Below are 17,170 nucleotides of genomic sequence, written 5' to 3' on the forward strand. Positions count from 1 at the left end.
ATAAAAACTATCTGACATATAAATATGTATGATCTATGTGGATCCTAAGTAAATATTTTGTACCAAAAAAAGCACAAAAAGAATATAGGGAGAAATAAGTTTTAGTTTTCAGAACCTCACCCAAACCATCAAAATTGACTTTTTAGAGCCAGAATACCAAAATAGCTTTCTTTAAAAAAAATTTGAAGATTTCAATTGCAAAATAATGTATTATTTAATATACCAATTACTTCTTCAATTTGTTTTTCAATTCTTTACAATTCTCAAACAATATGTTCATTTTGTTCCTTTTGAGAGTTCTGTTAGTTTTTTTCTCCTTTAAGTATAAAGCTCAAATTGAGAGATAATTCTGGTAAAGAGCAAGAATCTTTTTGTTTATTGTTCACAAAATCGTTTCTACCCATCCTCAGTAGTTTGCCAAAAGTGTTTTAATTTCACCACTGACTCACAATCGTCAAATGTAAAGCCCTTTTCTCAGTACACATACCCTACTACCTACTAATAAAAACATTCTTTACCTAATAATAACAACATTCTTTTCTCAAACTTGACCTTCATTTTGCTTCCAAATATTACAACACTCTTTGAGGATTATCCATAACTTGAATCCATCTTTCTAGTTCTATTCCTTCTTAGTAGTTAGTATTATGGGCCAATGTAAAATATTCAATCATCTCTTCTACTCTGACCTTCAGAAACTCAAATTTACTCTCACAGATTCATTTATTTTCCATGAATATAGTTCCTACATCTGCATATTATTTCCAGATCTTCCTCCAATTCTCGTTCTTACATTGCCTATCTGCCATTTCTCCTTTTAATATCCTAGCCTACTCAAAACCAACATATCAAATAACAAACTCATCAATACCTTACAGCTGCTGCTGGTCCGTCCTCCCTTATTACCTTATCCCACTCTCCTTCTTACCGCCTTATATCCATTAATGGCACTATCACCATCCTTCCCAGTCACAGAAGCTTAAAACCCAAGAAACATCTCTGGCTTTTCACTTAACTGCGTAAACTACCTCTCCGACATCACAAGCCACTAAATCCATTACAATTTTCTTTTGAAAAAGTCTCTTAATCTGATATGCTTTCTTCCCATTTCTACTACCAAAAACCTACTAAGAACTGCCTTTAACCTGAGTCTTAAAATTATCTAAATAGTTTCCTGCCTGGGCTCCTACTTTTATGTCTATTTCCCCTCAATCATGCTGAAACAAATTTGTAACAACTGTATAATACTTCAACATGTGTCACTCAAATTTGTCTATTAAAAGAGTATAACCATCAAGGAAAATGAAAACATATTGTTATCGATTCTCCAGTTATAAGATAAAATGGCTTGATTTAAACATCTTGATTTTAGAATCTCACTAGGATTTTATCTTAAGTTTTAGAATCTTATCTTAGAATTGCATGTGTTTTCCACTCCACAAATCTATCTTCATATAAAAAGTTATTTCCTCCCCAAATCTTCTAAAAAGCAATGTTCCTGGAAGATATATAATGTCTATCCTGTGGACTTGCATACCCCATGTAGCTGTGCCTTCAAAAGAACATGTACCCCAATTAAAAGAGCATAAGCCTACAGAGTGAAATCCAAATCTCTTCCAGGTACTCAAGGGTTTTTATAATCTGACCCTTAATTCCTTTTTAACTATTTTTGGCCCAACACAATCCCTCAGGCCTCATCAAAATTATCCACTTTTAACCATTCCCTATGTAATTTACTAATGCCATTCCGATTGTCAAGAATGCCTACCCAGATCCTTCTGCTTGACTAGGTCCTATTAATACTTCTAGGTATAAATAATCTCACTTTTCCCATACATATCTAGTAAATAAATGAAGGCTCCTTCCTCTGAAACCCTGCAGCATTACTGTTTGTACTCCTCAGCTGATACTTGGCAAATGAAGAAAAAACAGAAAAGGAAATCTGGCAAAGTAATAATAAAAATTTTGAGGAAAAAGTAATGAAAATTCCAAGAACAAAGATGGTCAATCTACTTGATTTTAATGAATTATAGTAGTCCCTCCCTTTTGTCTGTGGTCTTGCTTTCCATGATTTCAGTTATCCATGCTCAACTGTAGTCCAAAATAGTAAATGAAAAACTTCAAAAGTAAACAATTCTCTAGTTTTAAATTGTGTGCTGTCCTGAGTAGCATGATGTACCACATCGTCCCACTTCAACCTTCCTGAGATATGAATATCCCTTTGTCCAGCGCCAACAAGCTGTATATGCTACACACTCATTAGTCACTGAGTAGCAGTCTAAGGGATCAGATTTATTGTGTGTAGTAGGTAACAGTGGTACCACTTATTTTGCATAATAATGTTCTCAAAGCACAAGAGTAGTGATGTAGGCAATTAGGATATGCTAAAGCCTCAAAGTGTTTCCTTTTAGTGAAAGGTGGAAGTTCTAGACTTGGAATGAAAAAACATAGTCTGAAATTGCCAAACTATAGTAAAAAAAAAAAAAGGTCTATCTGAAATTGTGAAGAAAAAAGACATTTGTGTTAGTTTTCCTCTAACACCTCAAAATGCCCAAGTTACAGCCCCAGTGCATGATAAATGCTGAGATAAAATGGAAAGGGCATTAAATTTGTTACTGGAAGACATGACATCAAGGTGGCTCAATGATCCTCCTTCTGATGTACTGCCAGAAGGTCAACAGTAGCCTTAACACTATGTCACCATGTCTACGTCATTCACCTCACTTCATTTCATCATGTAGGCATTGTAACATCACACATCACCAAGAGAAGGGTGAGAGTACAATAAGATATTTTGACACAGAGAGGGATACCACATTCACATAACTTTTATTATAGTATATTGATTGTTTTAATTGCTCTAGTATTGGTTATTGTTAATCTCTTGCTCTACCTAATTTCTAAACTAAACTTTAAAATTGGTATGTATATATAGGAAAAGACAGTATATAGTAGGTCCTTGAATAACACTGTTTCATTATAACATTGATGACATGCTATAGAAATTTAACTCTTGTTTATATCAATTAGGCTATGATAAAATTGGTTTGCTATATGTCATTTCACTTAAAGTCACAGAACCTATCAACAACATTAAGTGAGAACTTACCACGTAGGGTTTGTCACTACCAGGGGTTTCAGGCAACCCCTGGGGGTGTTGGAACAAATCCCCTGCAAATACAGGGAGACTACTGTATTGCAAATTTTCTACAGCAAAATTTATTCTATTTTACTGAGAGCAAGTATACATATTTCCTCTTTCAGGGTTACCTATTTTAGTAAATCTATTTACCTACTCTCTCTCAACCTAGAATCAACATGTTTTCATGCCTATATCTTTCCTTTCAATAGTGTAACTCATAGATATCAATTAATTCATTCATTAATCAAAAATGCATTCATTAATCTGTATTTATTGAGTACCTGCTATTTGCCTCCTTTATGAAACCTGGTCCAAATATGTATTGTTATATATTCTACTTTTTGCTATAGAATAATCAAATTTCCTTGTTTTTCTTCCATATCACTAACAACAATAAGCAATTTTCAAAATTCAAAAGTGAGCTAACAGTTAGTTAGCCTTTTTATCAAATTGCAAAGTGTTCTTATGGAAAATTAACTAGGTCAAAATTACTCAATTGGTATGAAATATGCAGTTCAAGGTCCTGCAAGTATGATTAACAGTCTCCCAAAGTAAGCCTTTACAATGAGATTACAATAATCTTTTTCAAAATTAAAAAAAAAATCAAGAATAAAAACTACTCTTATAAATTCGTATGTTTAACCCCAGGAGCAATCATAACACATCTAACACAGGAGGGTCAAACTGATTTGCACCTAGGCCAAATCAGCCCTGAGGTTACCTTCAAAGGGCCAAATGTAATTTTAGGACTGTATACATGTAACTACTCCTTAACTAGGGGCAAGGAGCTTGCCGCTGCTGGGTAGAAACAAGGTGCTGGGCTGGATGAAATGAGGTGGAGGGCCGGATTTGGCCCATAGGTATTGTGTTTGCTACCTGTGATTTAACAAAATGATTAGGTATATTTGAAAAAAGCAATAATCTCCAACCTTAAAGATGTATGACTATAACCATTTATCATCAAATAAACAACTAAGCCACAGTTTCCACATTCCATATTATTTGGAAATAAAATAACCTTGCCAAATCTACTTGATGAGGTTGTTGGAATCATCAAGTAAGATGCTGTATTTGAATACTTGTATGAACTATAAAGTTCTAAACAAACTTACATACTTGTAGAAATGGATTTCTTCAACTCTCTTTAAAAATATACTTTGTACAAAAACGCTCCCTAAGTAAAAATATTCTAATTCTCAGGGTAGGAGAACAAAATTGCTCTCCTCACATTGTTACTACTGCTGGAACTTTACTCCTTACCTCGGAGTCTGAGATAACACTCCACCACATTCAAATGCAAGCCCCTAATTAAAAACTCCTGGGTGGCTACGGTAAAATGTTAGAAAAGAGCTCTCAACCCAAGAATTTTTGTAGTTAAAATAAACTAGGACTAATTCAATGTAATAAAAACTGGAGTTGTATATCTAGCAAAACTAAAACAGCAGAGTATGTGCAAATAGCCCTAGACGTCTATGAAAACTAAAAATAATAGAAAGACTAATACTTTTTAAAGCAAGGGACCATTAACTTGAATGGAAAAGAATACATGCACCCCTATGTTCAATGCACGTTATTTACAATAGTCAAAATTTGGAAGCAGCCCAAGTGCCCATCGGTAGGTAAGTGGATGAAAAGGCTGTGGTACATTTACACAATGGAATACTACTTGGCAGTAAAAAGAAGGAAATCTTCACTCTGGGACAGCATGGATACACCTGGAGACCATTATGCTAAGTGAAGTAAGCCAGTCAGAGAAAGACAAGTACCATGCGATTTCACTCTTATGTGGAATCTAATGAACAAACTGAACTAACGAAATAAAACAGACTCATAGAAACAGAGAAGAGACTGACAGCTGTTAGATGAGAGTGGGTTTGGGGGACTGGGTGAAAAAGTTGAAGGGATTAAGCAAAAAGAAAAGAAAAAACCTCACAGACACAGACAACAGTACAGTGACCAGCAGAAAAAGGGAGCAGGGCAAGTAGAAGAGGGTAAAGAAAGAAGAAATTGTGACAGGAGACTTGACTTGGAGTGATGAACACACAATATACAAATAATGTATTACAGAATTGTACAGCTGAAACCTATATAACTTAATTAACCAAAGTCATGCCAGTAAAATACTTTTTTCAAAAAGAAAAAGTTTTCAAAAATGTTAGAGAAGAAAAATATGTAAAACTGGGCATTTTGTGGGGATAGCAGAACAATATTTATACTAAAATAATATCAAATTATAAGTATTCCTGAAAATTCCTACTAAATAAACGTAAACTTCTAATAATACATTTGGTTTATAACTGAAAAAAAAATATTTAATTTTCACTGAAATTTGTACTGCTTTATATTTTGAATGTAGGAAGCTACCCATACTGGTATTAGCAATACATGAGACTTTGCCATTAATAGATATACATATTTTTATATCACAACTCCTGCATATATCTCAAAATACTGTTTATGCTTACCACTACTTAAAATATATAGTAGTTTTTAGACCTGCAGCTAGCTCTTTTTATTTAATTCATTAATAAAGAAACATGTATCATGCCCTGGCTGGTGTAGCTCAGTGGACTGAGCACAGGCCTGTGAAGCAAAGGGTCGCCGGTTCAATTCCCAGTCAGAACAAATGCCTGGGTTGCAGGCCAGGTCCCCAGTATGGGACACATGAGAGGCAACCACACATTGATGTTTCTCTCCCACTCTTTCTCCTTCCTATCCCCCCTCTCTAAAATTAAGTAAATAAAATATTCTAAAAAGAAAAAAAATATATATCAAAACTTTAATATTTTTATAACTATCATTCAATATAATTGATTTCCTCTCTTATCCTACATGTATTATTTTTGAATTACAAAATACTACTCCAGCCCTCACTGGTGTGGCTCAGTGGACTGAGTGCTGGCCTGTGAACCAAAGGGCTGCCATTTTGATTCCCAATCTAGGCACATGCCTGGGTTGCACGCCAGACACCAATTGGGGGCATGTGAGAGGAAACCACACATTGCTGTTTTTCTCGCTCTCTTTCTCTCCCTTCTCTAGAATAATACATATACGTATATATATAATAAAATTAAAATACTATTCAAGAAATATGAATCACAGGATTCACAAGATTGCCAAAAGGTACAGGCACACAAAAACTAAGAACCCCAACTCATAAGGTGGACCTACCATTATATAATAACCTAGTTTGGGAAGTATGAATTACATGGCTCTTATGTCATAATATAAATAGCATACATCTACTTTGACAGGCCAAGCTGTTCCTAGAAACTAAATTTTAGGGAAAAAACTGAATCAGATTATAAGCTTTTTAAACTACTCAAACAAAATTGATTCAGGGTAAAATTATAAAGTAATCACAAAAGATTTAGAATGTTATTGTGACTAATTTTTTTAAAGTCCTTATCTGTTAGAAACACATACTAAAGAATTAATGAAATATAATGATGACTATGTTTTGTTTTAAAGTACTATGGAAAAAAATGGGACAGGCAATAGATAAAACAAGAATGAAAATGGAGCTTAACTGTACAATTCTATTTACTTTTGTATATGTCTGTAATTTTCCACTATAAAAAATCTCAAACTCTACTACTTTTTTTTTTTTTATTTAGTTACTTTTCAAGTACATTTTTTTTTCTTTTTTTCTTTTTCCTTTTTTTTTTCCCCTTCCCCCCCCCCCGCCCGGTCTCCCCCCTCCCTCCCATTCCCCCCCCACCCCCAGTCCTCAACTCTGTGTCTTTCATACTTGTTCCTCGAAATCCCTCCCCCTTTTTCCCCTTAAGTTCCCTTCCCTCTCCCCTCTGGTCGCTGCCCACTTGTTCTCTATTTCAGCGTCTTTGTTTTTATTCTGTTTGCTTGTTTGTTTTATTCTTTAGCTTCCTGTCAAAGGTGAGATCATATGGTATTTGTCCTTCAATGCCTGGCCTATTTCACTCAGCATAATGCTTTCCAGTTCCATCCATGTTGTTGCAAAAGGTAGTAGCTCCTTCTTTCTCTCTGCTGCATAAAATTCCATGGTGTATATGTACCACAGTTTTTGGATCCATTCATTTACTGATGGGCACCTAGGTTGCTTCCAACTCTTGGCTATTGTAAATTGTGCTGCTATGAACATTGTGGTGCATAGGTTCTTTGAAATTGATGTTTTAGGATTCTTGGGGTATAATCCTAGCAGTGGAATTGCTGGGTCAAAAGGCAGGTCAATTTTTATTTTTCTGAGAAAATTCCATACTGTTTTCCATAATGGTTGTACCAGTCTACAATCCCACCTACTACTGAGATTAATTCAGATAGTAAATTTACTAAAGATTATTAAGACATATATGGGTCATATTCCTAACTGCTAACAAAGATTCAGATCGAAATGAACTGCATCATTTCATTTTGTTTATCCCACTGATTGTTACCAGTTCTGAACCACAGAATTCATTCTTATGCTCTGACACCATATTTCCTAGAAACGTACAGTACTTCTAAGAACTAGAAGAAAAACAAACACACAAAAGTTCAGTCAGTGATTACAACTAAGGCTGTTGTTGGGAAAGTTTAACTTTAACAATCTTGCCAAGAAAAGCAGGTGCTCTTTGACACATAACACTTAAAAAGTGGATGTCAGTAAAACACATAAGCATTTGCTCAGTTAGATGTATCTTGGTCTTGACAACTCAAATGCAACAGTGGTGGTCAAGTACAAATTTGGAACATGAGTAACATTACATACAATCTATTACTGAACTACAGATGATTTCAGATATTCAATGAAAAACATGTTCTACTAGCAAGAAAGAGCTCCATTTAATTATCTTTTATTTTTAAAATATATTTTATTGATTATACTATTACATTTGTCCCATTTTCCCCCTTCATTCGCCTGCACACCCTCTCCCACCTACATTCCCCACTTTAGTTCATGTCCATGTGTCCTAAGTTCTTTAGCTTTTACATTTCCTGTACTATTCTTGCCCTCCCCCTATTTTCTACCTACTATTTATGCTACTTATTCTCTGTACCTTTTCCCCCCGCACTCCTAATCCCATTCCCCTGTTGCTATCCCTCCATGTGATCTCCATTTCTGTGGTTCTGTTCCTGTTCTAGCTGTTTCCTTAGATTGTTTTTGTTTTAGGTGTGGTTGTTAATAATCGTGAGTTTGCTGTTATTTTACTATACATGTTTTTTATCTTCTTTTTCTTCGATAAGTCCCTTTAACATTTCATATAATAAGGGCTTGGTGATGATGAACTCTTTTAACTTGACTTTATCTGAGAAGCACTTTATCTGCCCTTCCATTCTAAATGAAAGCTTTGCTGGATAGAGCAATCTTGGATATAGGTCCTTGCCTTTCATGACTTGGAATACTTCTTTCCAGCCCCTTCTTGACTGCAAGGTCTCTTTTGAGAAATCAGCTGACAGTCTGATGGGAACTCCTTTGTAGGTGACTGTCCCCTTATCTCTCGCTGCTTCTAGGATTCTCTCCTTCATTTTAATCTTGGGTAATGTAATTATGATGTGCCTTGGTGTGTTCTACCTTGGGTCCAACTTCTTCGGGACTCTCTGAGCTTCCTGGATTTTCTGGAAGTCTATTTCCTTTGCCAGATTGGGGAAGTTCTCCTTTATTATTTGTTCAAATAAGTTTTCCACTTGTTGCTCTTCCTCTTCCCCTTCTGGTACCCCTATGATTCGCATGTTGGAGCGTTTAAAAATGTCCTGGAAGTTCCTAAGCCTCCCCTCATTTTTTGGAATTCTTGTTTCTTCATTTTTTTGTTTGGTTGTTTCTTTCTTCCCTCTGGTCCACTCCATTGATTTCAGCCCCCGTTTTCTTCCCATCACTATTGGTTCCCTGTGCATTTTGCTTCATTTCACTTAGGGTAGCCTTCATTTTTTCATCTAATTTGCAACCAAAATCAACCAGCTCTGTGAGCATCCTGATCACCAGTGCTTTGAACTGTGCATCTGATAGGTCACTTAATTGTATTATTTCTGGAGCTTTGATCTGTTCTTCTGTTTAGGCCATTTTTTTTGTCATGTCGTGCCTGCTATGTATGAGGGGCAGAGCCTTAGGTGTTCACCAGGGCAGGGCAACCCAGTGGCCAGGTTATGTCCCGGTATGTGGGGGTGGAGCCCGAGAGGGAACAATGGTGCTTGCTCAGTTCTCTATCGGACCTCAGTCCCTTCTGCCGCTTCCCCCAAGCAAACTGGGCCCTTCTGGTGCTGGTTCTCCAGGTGGGTGGCTTGTGTATCTTCTAGGACCCTATGGGTCTCTTCAACAAATTCTCCTGTGAGGCTGGGAGTCTCTCCCTGCGCCTCAACCCCCACAGTTGTTTTCAATCGATATTCTGAGGCTTTATTTCTCGGCACTAGAACCCTGGGTTGCATGGTCTGTCTTGCTTCCCGGTTATCTGCGCGCAAATGTGGGACCGCTGCTGGTCAGCCAGTCGCCTCGCATGCAGTGCCCCACTTCTCAATTGCCGCCTCACTGGGTCTGCCTATTGCTACCCAGTGCCCAGGGTCTGCCAGCTGCCACCTGCATGCCCAGGGTGCCTTGCCCACCCAGTGTCACCACTTCCTGTGCCGTGACCCCTCTCTGTTAGACTCCACCCTGCCTACCGGTCTAGATGAATGTGTCTATTTCAGCTCCTTGGTTGTCCAACTTCCATACAGTTCAATTTTCTGTCAGTTCTTGTTGTTATTGTGTTTCTAAATATTTGTTGTCCTTATTTTGGTTTTGCGAGGAGGTACAATGTGTCTACCTCCATCTTGACCGGAAGTCCTAATTATCTTAAGTAACAATTACTCTAGTAATTTTTTCATGCAAACTGTGATAACATAAATATTTCCTCAACCAAGCAAACATTTGACGTAAATAATCTCCACTTGTTTGGCACAATAAAAAAATATGCCATTTATTTTCTAATTGCTAGAAACTACCATATATATCTGTATATCCTCATTTATCCTTATAGAGGATTTGAAAAAATCAAGTCCCTCCTGGGTTATCCACATACAAGAATAAATTTCAAAACCACATATGGGGGAAAAAAGGTAGTTTATTTAAATGCAAAAAGCTCTAACTTTTGGTATAGCTTAACACAAAAATTTTTTTAAATCTCTCAGAAATCTTAATCATCTTCAAAAACATTTTAAATGTAAAAAATAAAAATAAGAAATTAAACTAAAATATATATTTTGCACATATACTAATACAGATTGGAAGCAAAAGGTACTAAGCAACAGGAAATCTGTCACTTGCAGAATACACTTCTTTCTCCTTATGGTTTCTCACCTCAGTCAAATGTTTGCTTTAGTTCTGTCCACTCATTCTCCCTCTGTTCAGACAATAATTTTTAAATCTTTTTTACCCAACTAGACCTTTTAAAATACACTCACGTTTTGTACTAAAAATAGATACCATGTGCAAATATTTTCTTAAAGCTCATATTAAAGATGCTTAAATTTCTGGTCTTTTCAGATTCAAATTTGAGCCCTCTGGATGTCAGCTTTGTCATCTATAAAACAGGGATGATTGTACTGGCCCTGTGCAGGCTGCTATGCAGGATCAATGAGAAAATGGCTGTATAGACACTCGGAAAGGTTCTAGTATCAACTGTATTTTCTCTTTTTAACATTATTCACTGGGAAAATGCACACATATAGATTTGTATAATAACACTAATGTGCAGTACCAGAAATTATGGCTTGCTGTAACACATTCCTCAGAAGATAAAAGAATTCAAACTGAACTAGAAGAGTATTCTTGTGATCCATTATAACAATTCAATCAGCAAATATTTATGAAATTTTACGTAAATGTTTATGACATCTCTATGCTAGTTCATATCTGTTGAGGTTGTCATACACTCTCATTTCTATCTATACTAGATTGTCTAGATATGCTAAAAGATTTTTTTAAAAATAAACTAAAAATTCAAAAAAATATTAGCTGTCCATGAGACTAAATACTTCTAACTAAATAGAATAAGCAACCTATGTAACTTAGTATTCAGGTTTCATGGGTATCAAAGGCCTAAGTAATAATACAATGCAGGGTATTACTACTGACTTTGATAATCTTCCTTTTTAAATAATTCTTATCCAGTTATACCCAAAGAGCCCAGTACTGTCATGCATGCAAACCAATCTCTCTCAAGATGTGTAATGCTTTGGTGAATGAAATCTAATAAAGCCAATGATACTAATAATGTCTAAGTTCTATTAGAGTTTAATGTATCAGGGCCTTTGTAAAAAGTTTTGCATTTATTATGTATTTAATCCTCACAAATAGTACAGGTACTTTTATTATCCCCATGTTAAAATAAGAAAAACTAGTCAATCCTCAGTTTTAAATAATTCCAAAAAATAAAATATGGTTAACAAATATCGGTTACAGGAACCCATCTACCAGTTTTTCGTAAGATTTGCATTTTGTCGTACCATTTCAAATAACACGAAACCTATTATTTCTTTATAACCTAGATATTTTTTAAAGCCTAGTAGTCAACTTCATAATCACTGCATCTTTTTAAAAAAATCCTCACCAGAAGATATATATTTCCACTGATTTTAGAGAGAGGAAGGGAGGGAGTGAGGGACAGAGGGTGGGAGAGAATTGGATAGACAGAGAAAAAGAAAAAGGAAGAAAGAGAGAAAAACATCAATGTGAAATAGAAACAGATCAGTTTTCTCCATTATGTGCCCCAACCTGGGACTGAACCTACAACCTAGGTATGTGCCCAGGCCAGGAATCAATTCCTCAGTTTATTCACTTCTACAATGCAGGTAAAACCTACCACAAGTTATGATAAGTAAACAGTATAAAGAATATAAAATAATTAACATTATACCTGCTACATAGTAAAAGCTTAATACATTACAACTATTAACATCATATAGTAAGAAATGAAATATATAACAAAGCTATAAAAGATTTTTGAAGAGTTTCATTTTAGTTCCACTTTCATATTAGAGTATACAATATCTTTTTTCAAAATTCTCCCAAGTTACAATGTGTTACCTGTAAGTAGTGTTTGGAACATAGACATCCCTAGCAGGAAACTCCAAAATTTCTCTGGTAGGTCGAACTCGACTGTCAGGGTAAAGCTTCACTTGAAGAAGCTCTGGAGTCAGGCAATAATGCGGGTTTTCTGGTGCTGGAGAAATGTCTATCTTTAGCTGAGCTGCACATAAAAACAATGTAAACATAATAAATAAAAACTTCATGTTAGAAATGTTTTGAGAAGAATATAGATCCTATTTTTGCAAGTCTGGAAGAAACCAAAATTACTATCATCTCAGAACTCAAAATTACTTCATTTTAGAAAGTCTCAAAGGTATCGATTACTGAGAAGACATAAGTATATATAATATAGTGAATGAATAAGGAGGAAAAAGGAAAATGAAAAAATAACCAAAACAGAAGTCAAGCACAGGAACAAGCCAACATTTCAAAGGTTAAATATTTTATTTAAACTTGATACGCTTAAAAATGGTTTTACCCTGGTCATAATAGGAATCAGTTTCTAAATTTTACCATTTCATGTACTATTTGTTGAAGCCATGATATTATTCAACATTCTCATTTTAGTACCCAAATTATCAAAGGTTCTGAATCCTGCATCCAAACTGTCAGACCACATGAGAGCGGAATGAGATGAAGAAGACTGACAAGCCCTGAGCACAGAAAGACACATGGGCCAGATAAGTGAAAAAAGAAATACATAATTACAAACAACACAATTTATATTTGTGGTGATAACAGTTATAATCTTTCTACTCAAAATTTTAAAATACCACCCTAGCTGGTGTAGCTCAGTGGATTGAGCACAGGCTATGAACCAAGGGGTCACCAGTTTGATTCCAAGTCAGGGCACATGCCTGGTTTGTGGGCCAGGTACCCAGTGGGGGCTGCATGAGAGGCAACCATACATTGATGTTTCTCTCCCTCCCTTTCTCCCTCCCTTCCTTCTCTCTAAAAAAAAAACAAATAAAATCTTAAAAAAGAAAAATTTTAAATACCTGTAATTGGTCTTAGTCTCCGTAAAACAGAAGATGGCCTTCTCATATCAGCAAGAAATTTGTACAGATCTTCATCACTTAAGCGGTCTCCTTCCTGATTTTAAAAACAAAGAAAAATTATTTGATAAAATAAATATAGTAGATTAAAAATATTGCCTGTTAATAATCCTGCCCTTCTTCCTTCAATTTAGTAAACAGAAGTAAAGTTAATATAATGACTGAAAGCTGATATGCTGACTTATGTTCCTTTCTATGCTTTCAATTTTATTATGTATGATGATACAACTGTTTTTAAATTTTATATATTTATTTATAGCTCATTATGTTTATAAGATATTACAGGACACTAAAATATTGAAAATCGATACAAATTAGAGGTACATGAGAAAAGATTAAAAAAAGAATATAGACATAAAACAGACATATGACAATCATAAATTTATTACACTTGAGTTTATATTTGTCTTTTCAACTTTACATCACCAAATTTCTCAAATTAAAATTATATGGCATTGAGTAAATTTGAAAAAGGAAAGAAATGACAGTAAGAACTACTCTTAAAGAAAAGTACAGCTATCGTGATACTAAGATCAGAAAGGAAACTCTGACTAGACCTCAGTTGTGGGAAAACAGACAAACAAAACCAAACCATATTTAATTAATACGAAAATTTCAATTTAATGTAATTTTTGCAATTAGGTAAGGACTGATTTTATTTTTTTATTCAAGAGTTAGTGTTTAGATTTTATTAATCCAAACCTCCTACATTTGATATCTGTTTTTAATGCATAGTTCATATATTATCTTTTTATCTTATTTAGTAATAAATATATTTAAGGCTACTTTATTACTGTGAGTTCATCCTGAGCAATATCCCATTTGCTCACTATTATATTCTGAACAGGGTACAGAATTAATCATCTTTTACCCTATTATCTAGAAAAGTGATTTTTAATTTCTAACAGATTAGAGACTTTTGGTAATACTTTTATAAGTAGTTTTTAGTTTTATTAAGTTATATTTAGCAAATTTGACTTTATGAAGATTTTTTCAGTGACCTAATATATAATTATTGTAAATGTTCCAATGTTCCATCAGTTGCTAAAACAGTATATTCTTTCCTCTTGAATACAGAATATAGATCTTTAAATGGTCCTTATCTATAATACATTAAGATTATCTCTAGATTCAATTATTTCTATCTAACCTGATAAATTGAGTATATCATTGACCTCCATTCTTTACTCCCTGTTCCCATACCTTTTGTTAGGTGGCACATTAATTCCCTCCCCGGGTGTGGCCATGTGACTTGCTTTGGCCAATAAACAAACATGGTGCAGAAACTTGAAAGACATGACACAAGTGAGCTTGCCTTCCCTCTTGAACTTCTGCTACTACTATGAGAACATGACCAAGTTAGCCTACTAGATGATGAGAATGCAAGCTGAGAAACACAGAAAAGGTCTGAGTCATATCTGTCTTTCCAGCAGAAGTCAGTATGCATCAGCTGACCCCAGTCAACTTCCAAACATGTGAATGAGCCTAGCTGACAACCCTTTCTCCACACTTCATGTTTACTGTTGTGTACTCCTGAAACAACAGATAACATACATATTTCAATAAATAGAACAAATGTCCTTAAAACTGATGTGTGTTTGATTTTATTTTAAAATCTCCATGTATTTCCAATAATTTTAGTTTGTCACATTTAAAATCTGTACAAAAACACTGATTACCATATCCCAATCATGGATAGTAACCGCTCATCAATTTGTAAAAAGGAACTGCTCTCTGTATTTCATTCAGGACAAACTTATGCCTTAAATTCTACTTTTTAAAAATTATAATCTGTGCTTATTACTTAATTTGTATTTGCCTGGTATATAATATTCTAGCTATTTAAAAAATATAAAAATTGTACACAGTAATAGTTTAAAAAAATTAGAGCTCTAAAGAGTCAGGTGGTTAATGCTTTCCATTGCTCTGTTGTCTCCAGGAGTCATTCATTTTTTTCACAGTCACTTTGCACTAGTTTCCAGTTACAGGTCTCTAGTACATGGTAAATTCTCAAAAAGTATTTTTTTGATAAATAGGCAGGTGAGTAGACTGATGCTCAGTACATAGTGAATGCTCAAAAAATACATTTTGAATAAATAGGTGGGTACGGTAGACGGATAACTTGTTGATTTGAGCTTCCAATACCAGTTCAATGATAAAGCAGCTAAAGTAATGAAAAAAGAGCTGTGGGAATAGCAGCAGAAGTGATGAAGCAGCTGAAAAAGTACAAAAAGAGAGAAATGTAAAAGCTGCAAGGTTATGTTTTTATATTTATCCAGTAAATCTACAGCTCTGTTTCCATAGCTTTACTTGGCTATCATGTCGTCTAAGTAACACTGTGGCATTTTCTAGATTCTTTCTTGTACTACAATCAATAATAAAGAGACCCTTACCACTTTAGACACTTCTTACCTGCTTTATTTTCCATTTTAGTCTCTGGGAGCAGCTGCCTAAGAAAGCTACTGATATGGAACTGTGAAAGGGGCCTCAAGTGGATTACTATCTGACAATTTATGGCACATCCTGCCCTAAAATTTTGCCTTCTCAAGCTACAAGGTGTCAGTAGAGAGGATTTCTTCCCTTTATGTAGAATAATATCTCAAAAGGAGGAATCTTGAGACAGTATTTAGTATTTTCCTTTAATCTGCTCTGAAACACATGCATGGTACTTCTCCAGTTTGTCATGCAAATGTGTTTCCATTCTTATATGGGCTGATCATCTGGTTACTTAACACAAAGACTTTCAAAATTTTCTGATCTTGGTTCACAGTATGAAATATATTTTACATCAAAATCCAGTGTGCACATACACCTACCAAAAATTAGAAGGAATAAAGCTCACTGAAGCACTATTATACTCGTAATCCTATCCTAATGATTTTTTTTTAAGCTGGGTATTATATACTGAATTTTCATACCATTAAAGGATCATGACGAGCATTTGAAAAATACTGACTTGACTCATGATTTGAAGTGTAGCAGACATACTTGCAAAGAATCAAATATCTTTAAGAACCTCTTGGACTTATAAATTCACCTGTAAAAATAGCGAGGGCATGCTAGCACAGAGATGTACCAGTACGACCTGAAAGTTCTATTCCATGTACCATCGATGTGAAAGGTTAGGAGGGTTAGGTTGGGAGGAGAGATACAACCACACAATTACTTTAAGAAAATCCAAACTATCGATGTTTAAGAAAAGTTAAAATATTACAATTAACAAATAGAATATAAATGTGGATTGATTCTGATGTATTATTAATCCATGTCAACATTTAAATATAATGATAAAACAACAGATATATAACTTATTTTTATTTTTATAAGTTTATTCGTTTTATTTTTTACAATTTCTTGAAATCACAATCATTGTATGTACATGTACTACACGTGCATACACAACCATGATTTTTCAGAAACCAAAAAAAAATTTACAAATAGCCCCCTAGAATCCCTACATGACAGAACAATACCTGCTTAAAAAAATTCGTCACTGTAAGAGTAGCAGGTCGAAAGCTGGTCAAGTTACAAGCATCATCTCCACTTGTTGTCCTTTCAAGTGATCGTCTGCCAACAATACTAGAATTTCTCCTCTCTGACCAAGACCCTTTTCGTTCTACCAAAGAAGAAAAGGTAAGATTTTCATTTTTATAATATTTAAAATGTTTTAAAGCAGCTTTCCAAAAACACAAGGAAAAATTCGTTGAGGTTGAAAATTAACCACTTAGCATATTGATTATGATAGAAGAATTTCACTTCTCAAGGAAACATTACATCTAAATCTTCTGATTCTCTTTTTTAAATTCTCCAATCTAAAAAAGAGTCACCCACACTATGCATATGACCAACAATGAACAATGAAGAACTGCTATAGAGAAACCTTGTATTTTCTAGGAAATAGTAAATGCAATAAACATTTTAGTCACTATATATGGTCCCTCAGTCTTAGCACTTGAA

General features: G+C 34.7%; 1 protein-coding gene across 5 annotated transcripts in view; it reads right to left on the bottom strand.

Moving 5' to 3' along the window:
- The window catches only part of DOCK7 (dedicator of cytokinesis 7), a 211,462-nt gene that overhangs the window by 131,558 nt on the left and 62,734 nt on the right, over positions 1 to 17,170 (bottom strand). For all 5 annotated transcript variants that reach the window (XM_037136230.2, XM_053655506.1, XM_037136231.2 and 2 more), the window contains exons 12-14: positions 16,687 to 16,829; positions 13,157 to 13,250; positions 12,156 to 12,318 (exon numbers count right to left, since the gene is read on the bottom strand). In XM_037136230.2, the coding sequence (XP_036992125.2) occupies positions 12,156 to 12,318; positions 13,157 to 13,250; positions 16,687 to 16,829 (400 nt within the window). The remainder of the gene's footprint in view (positions 1 to 12,155; positions 12,319 to 13,156; positions 13,251 to 16,686; positions 16,830 to 17,170) is intronic.

This window comes from Artibeus jamaicensis, unplaced genomic scaffold (genome assembly GCF_021234435.1).
Source record: "Artibeus jamaicensis isolate MK-2021 breed Jamaican fruit bat unplaced genomic scaffold, CSHL_Jam_final scaffold_1019, whole genome shotgun sequence".
NCBI classification, from domain to species: Eukaryota; Metazoa; Chordata; class Mammalia; order Chiroptera; family Phyllostomidae; genus Artibeus; species Artibeus jamaicensis.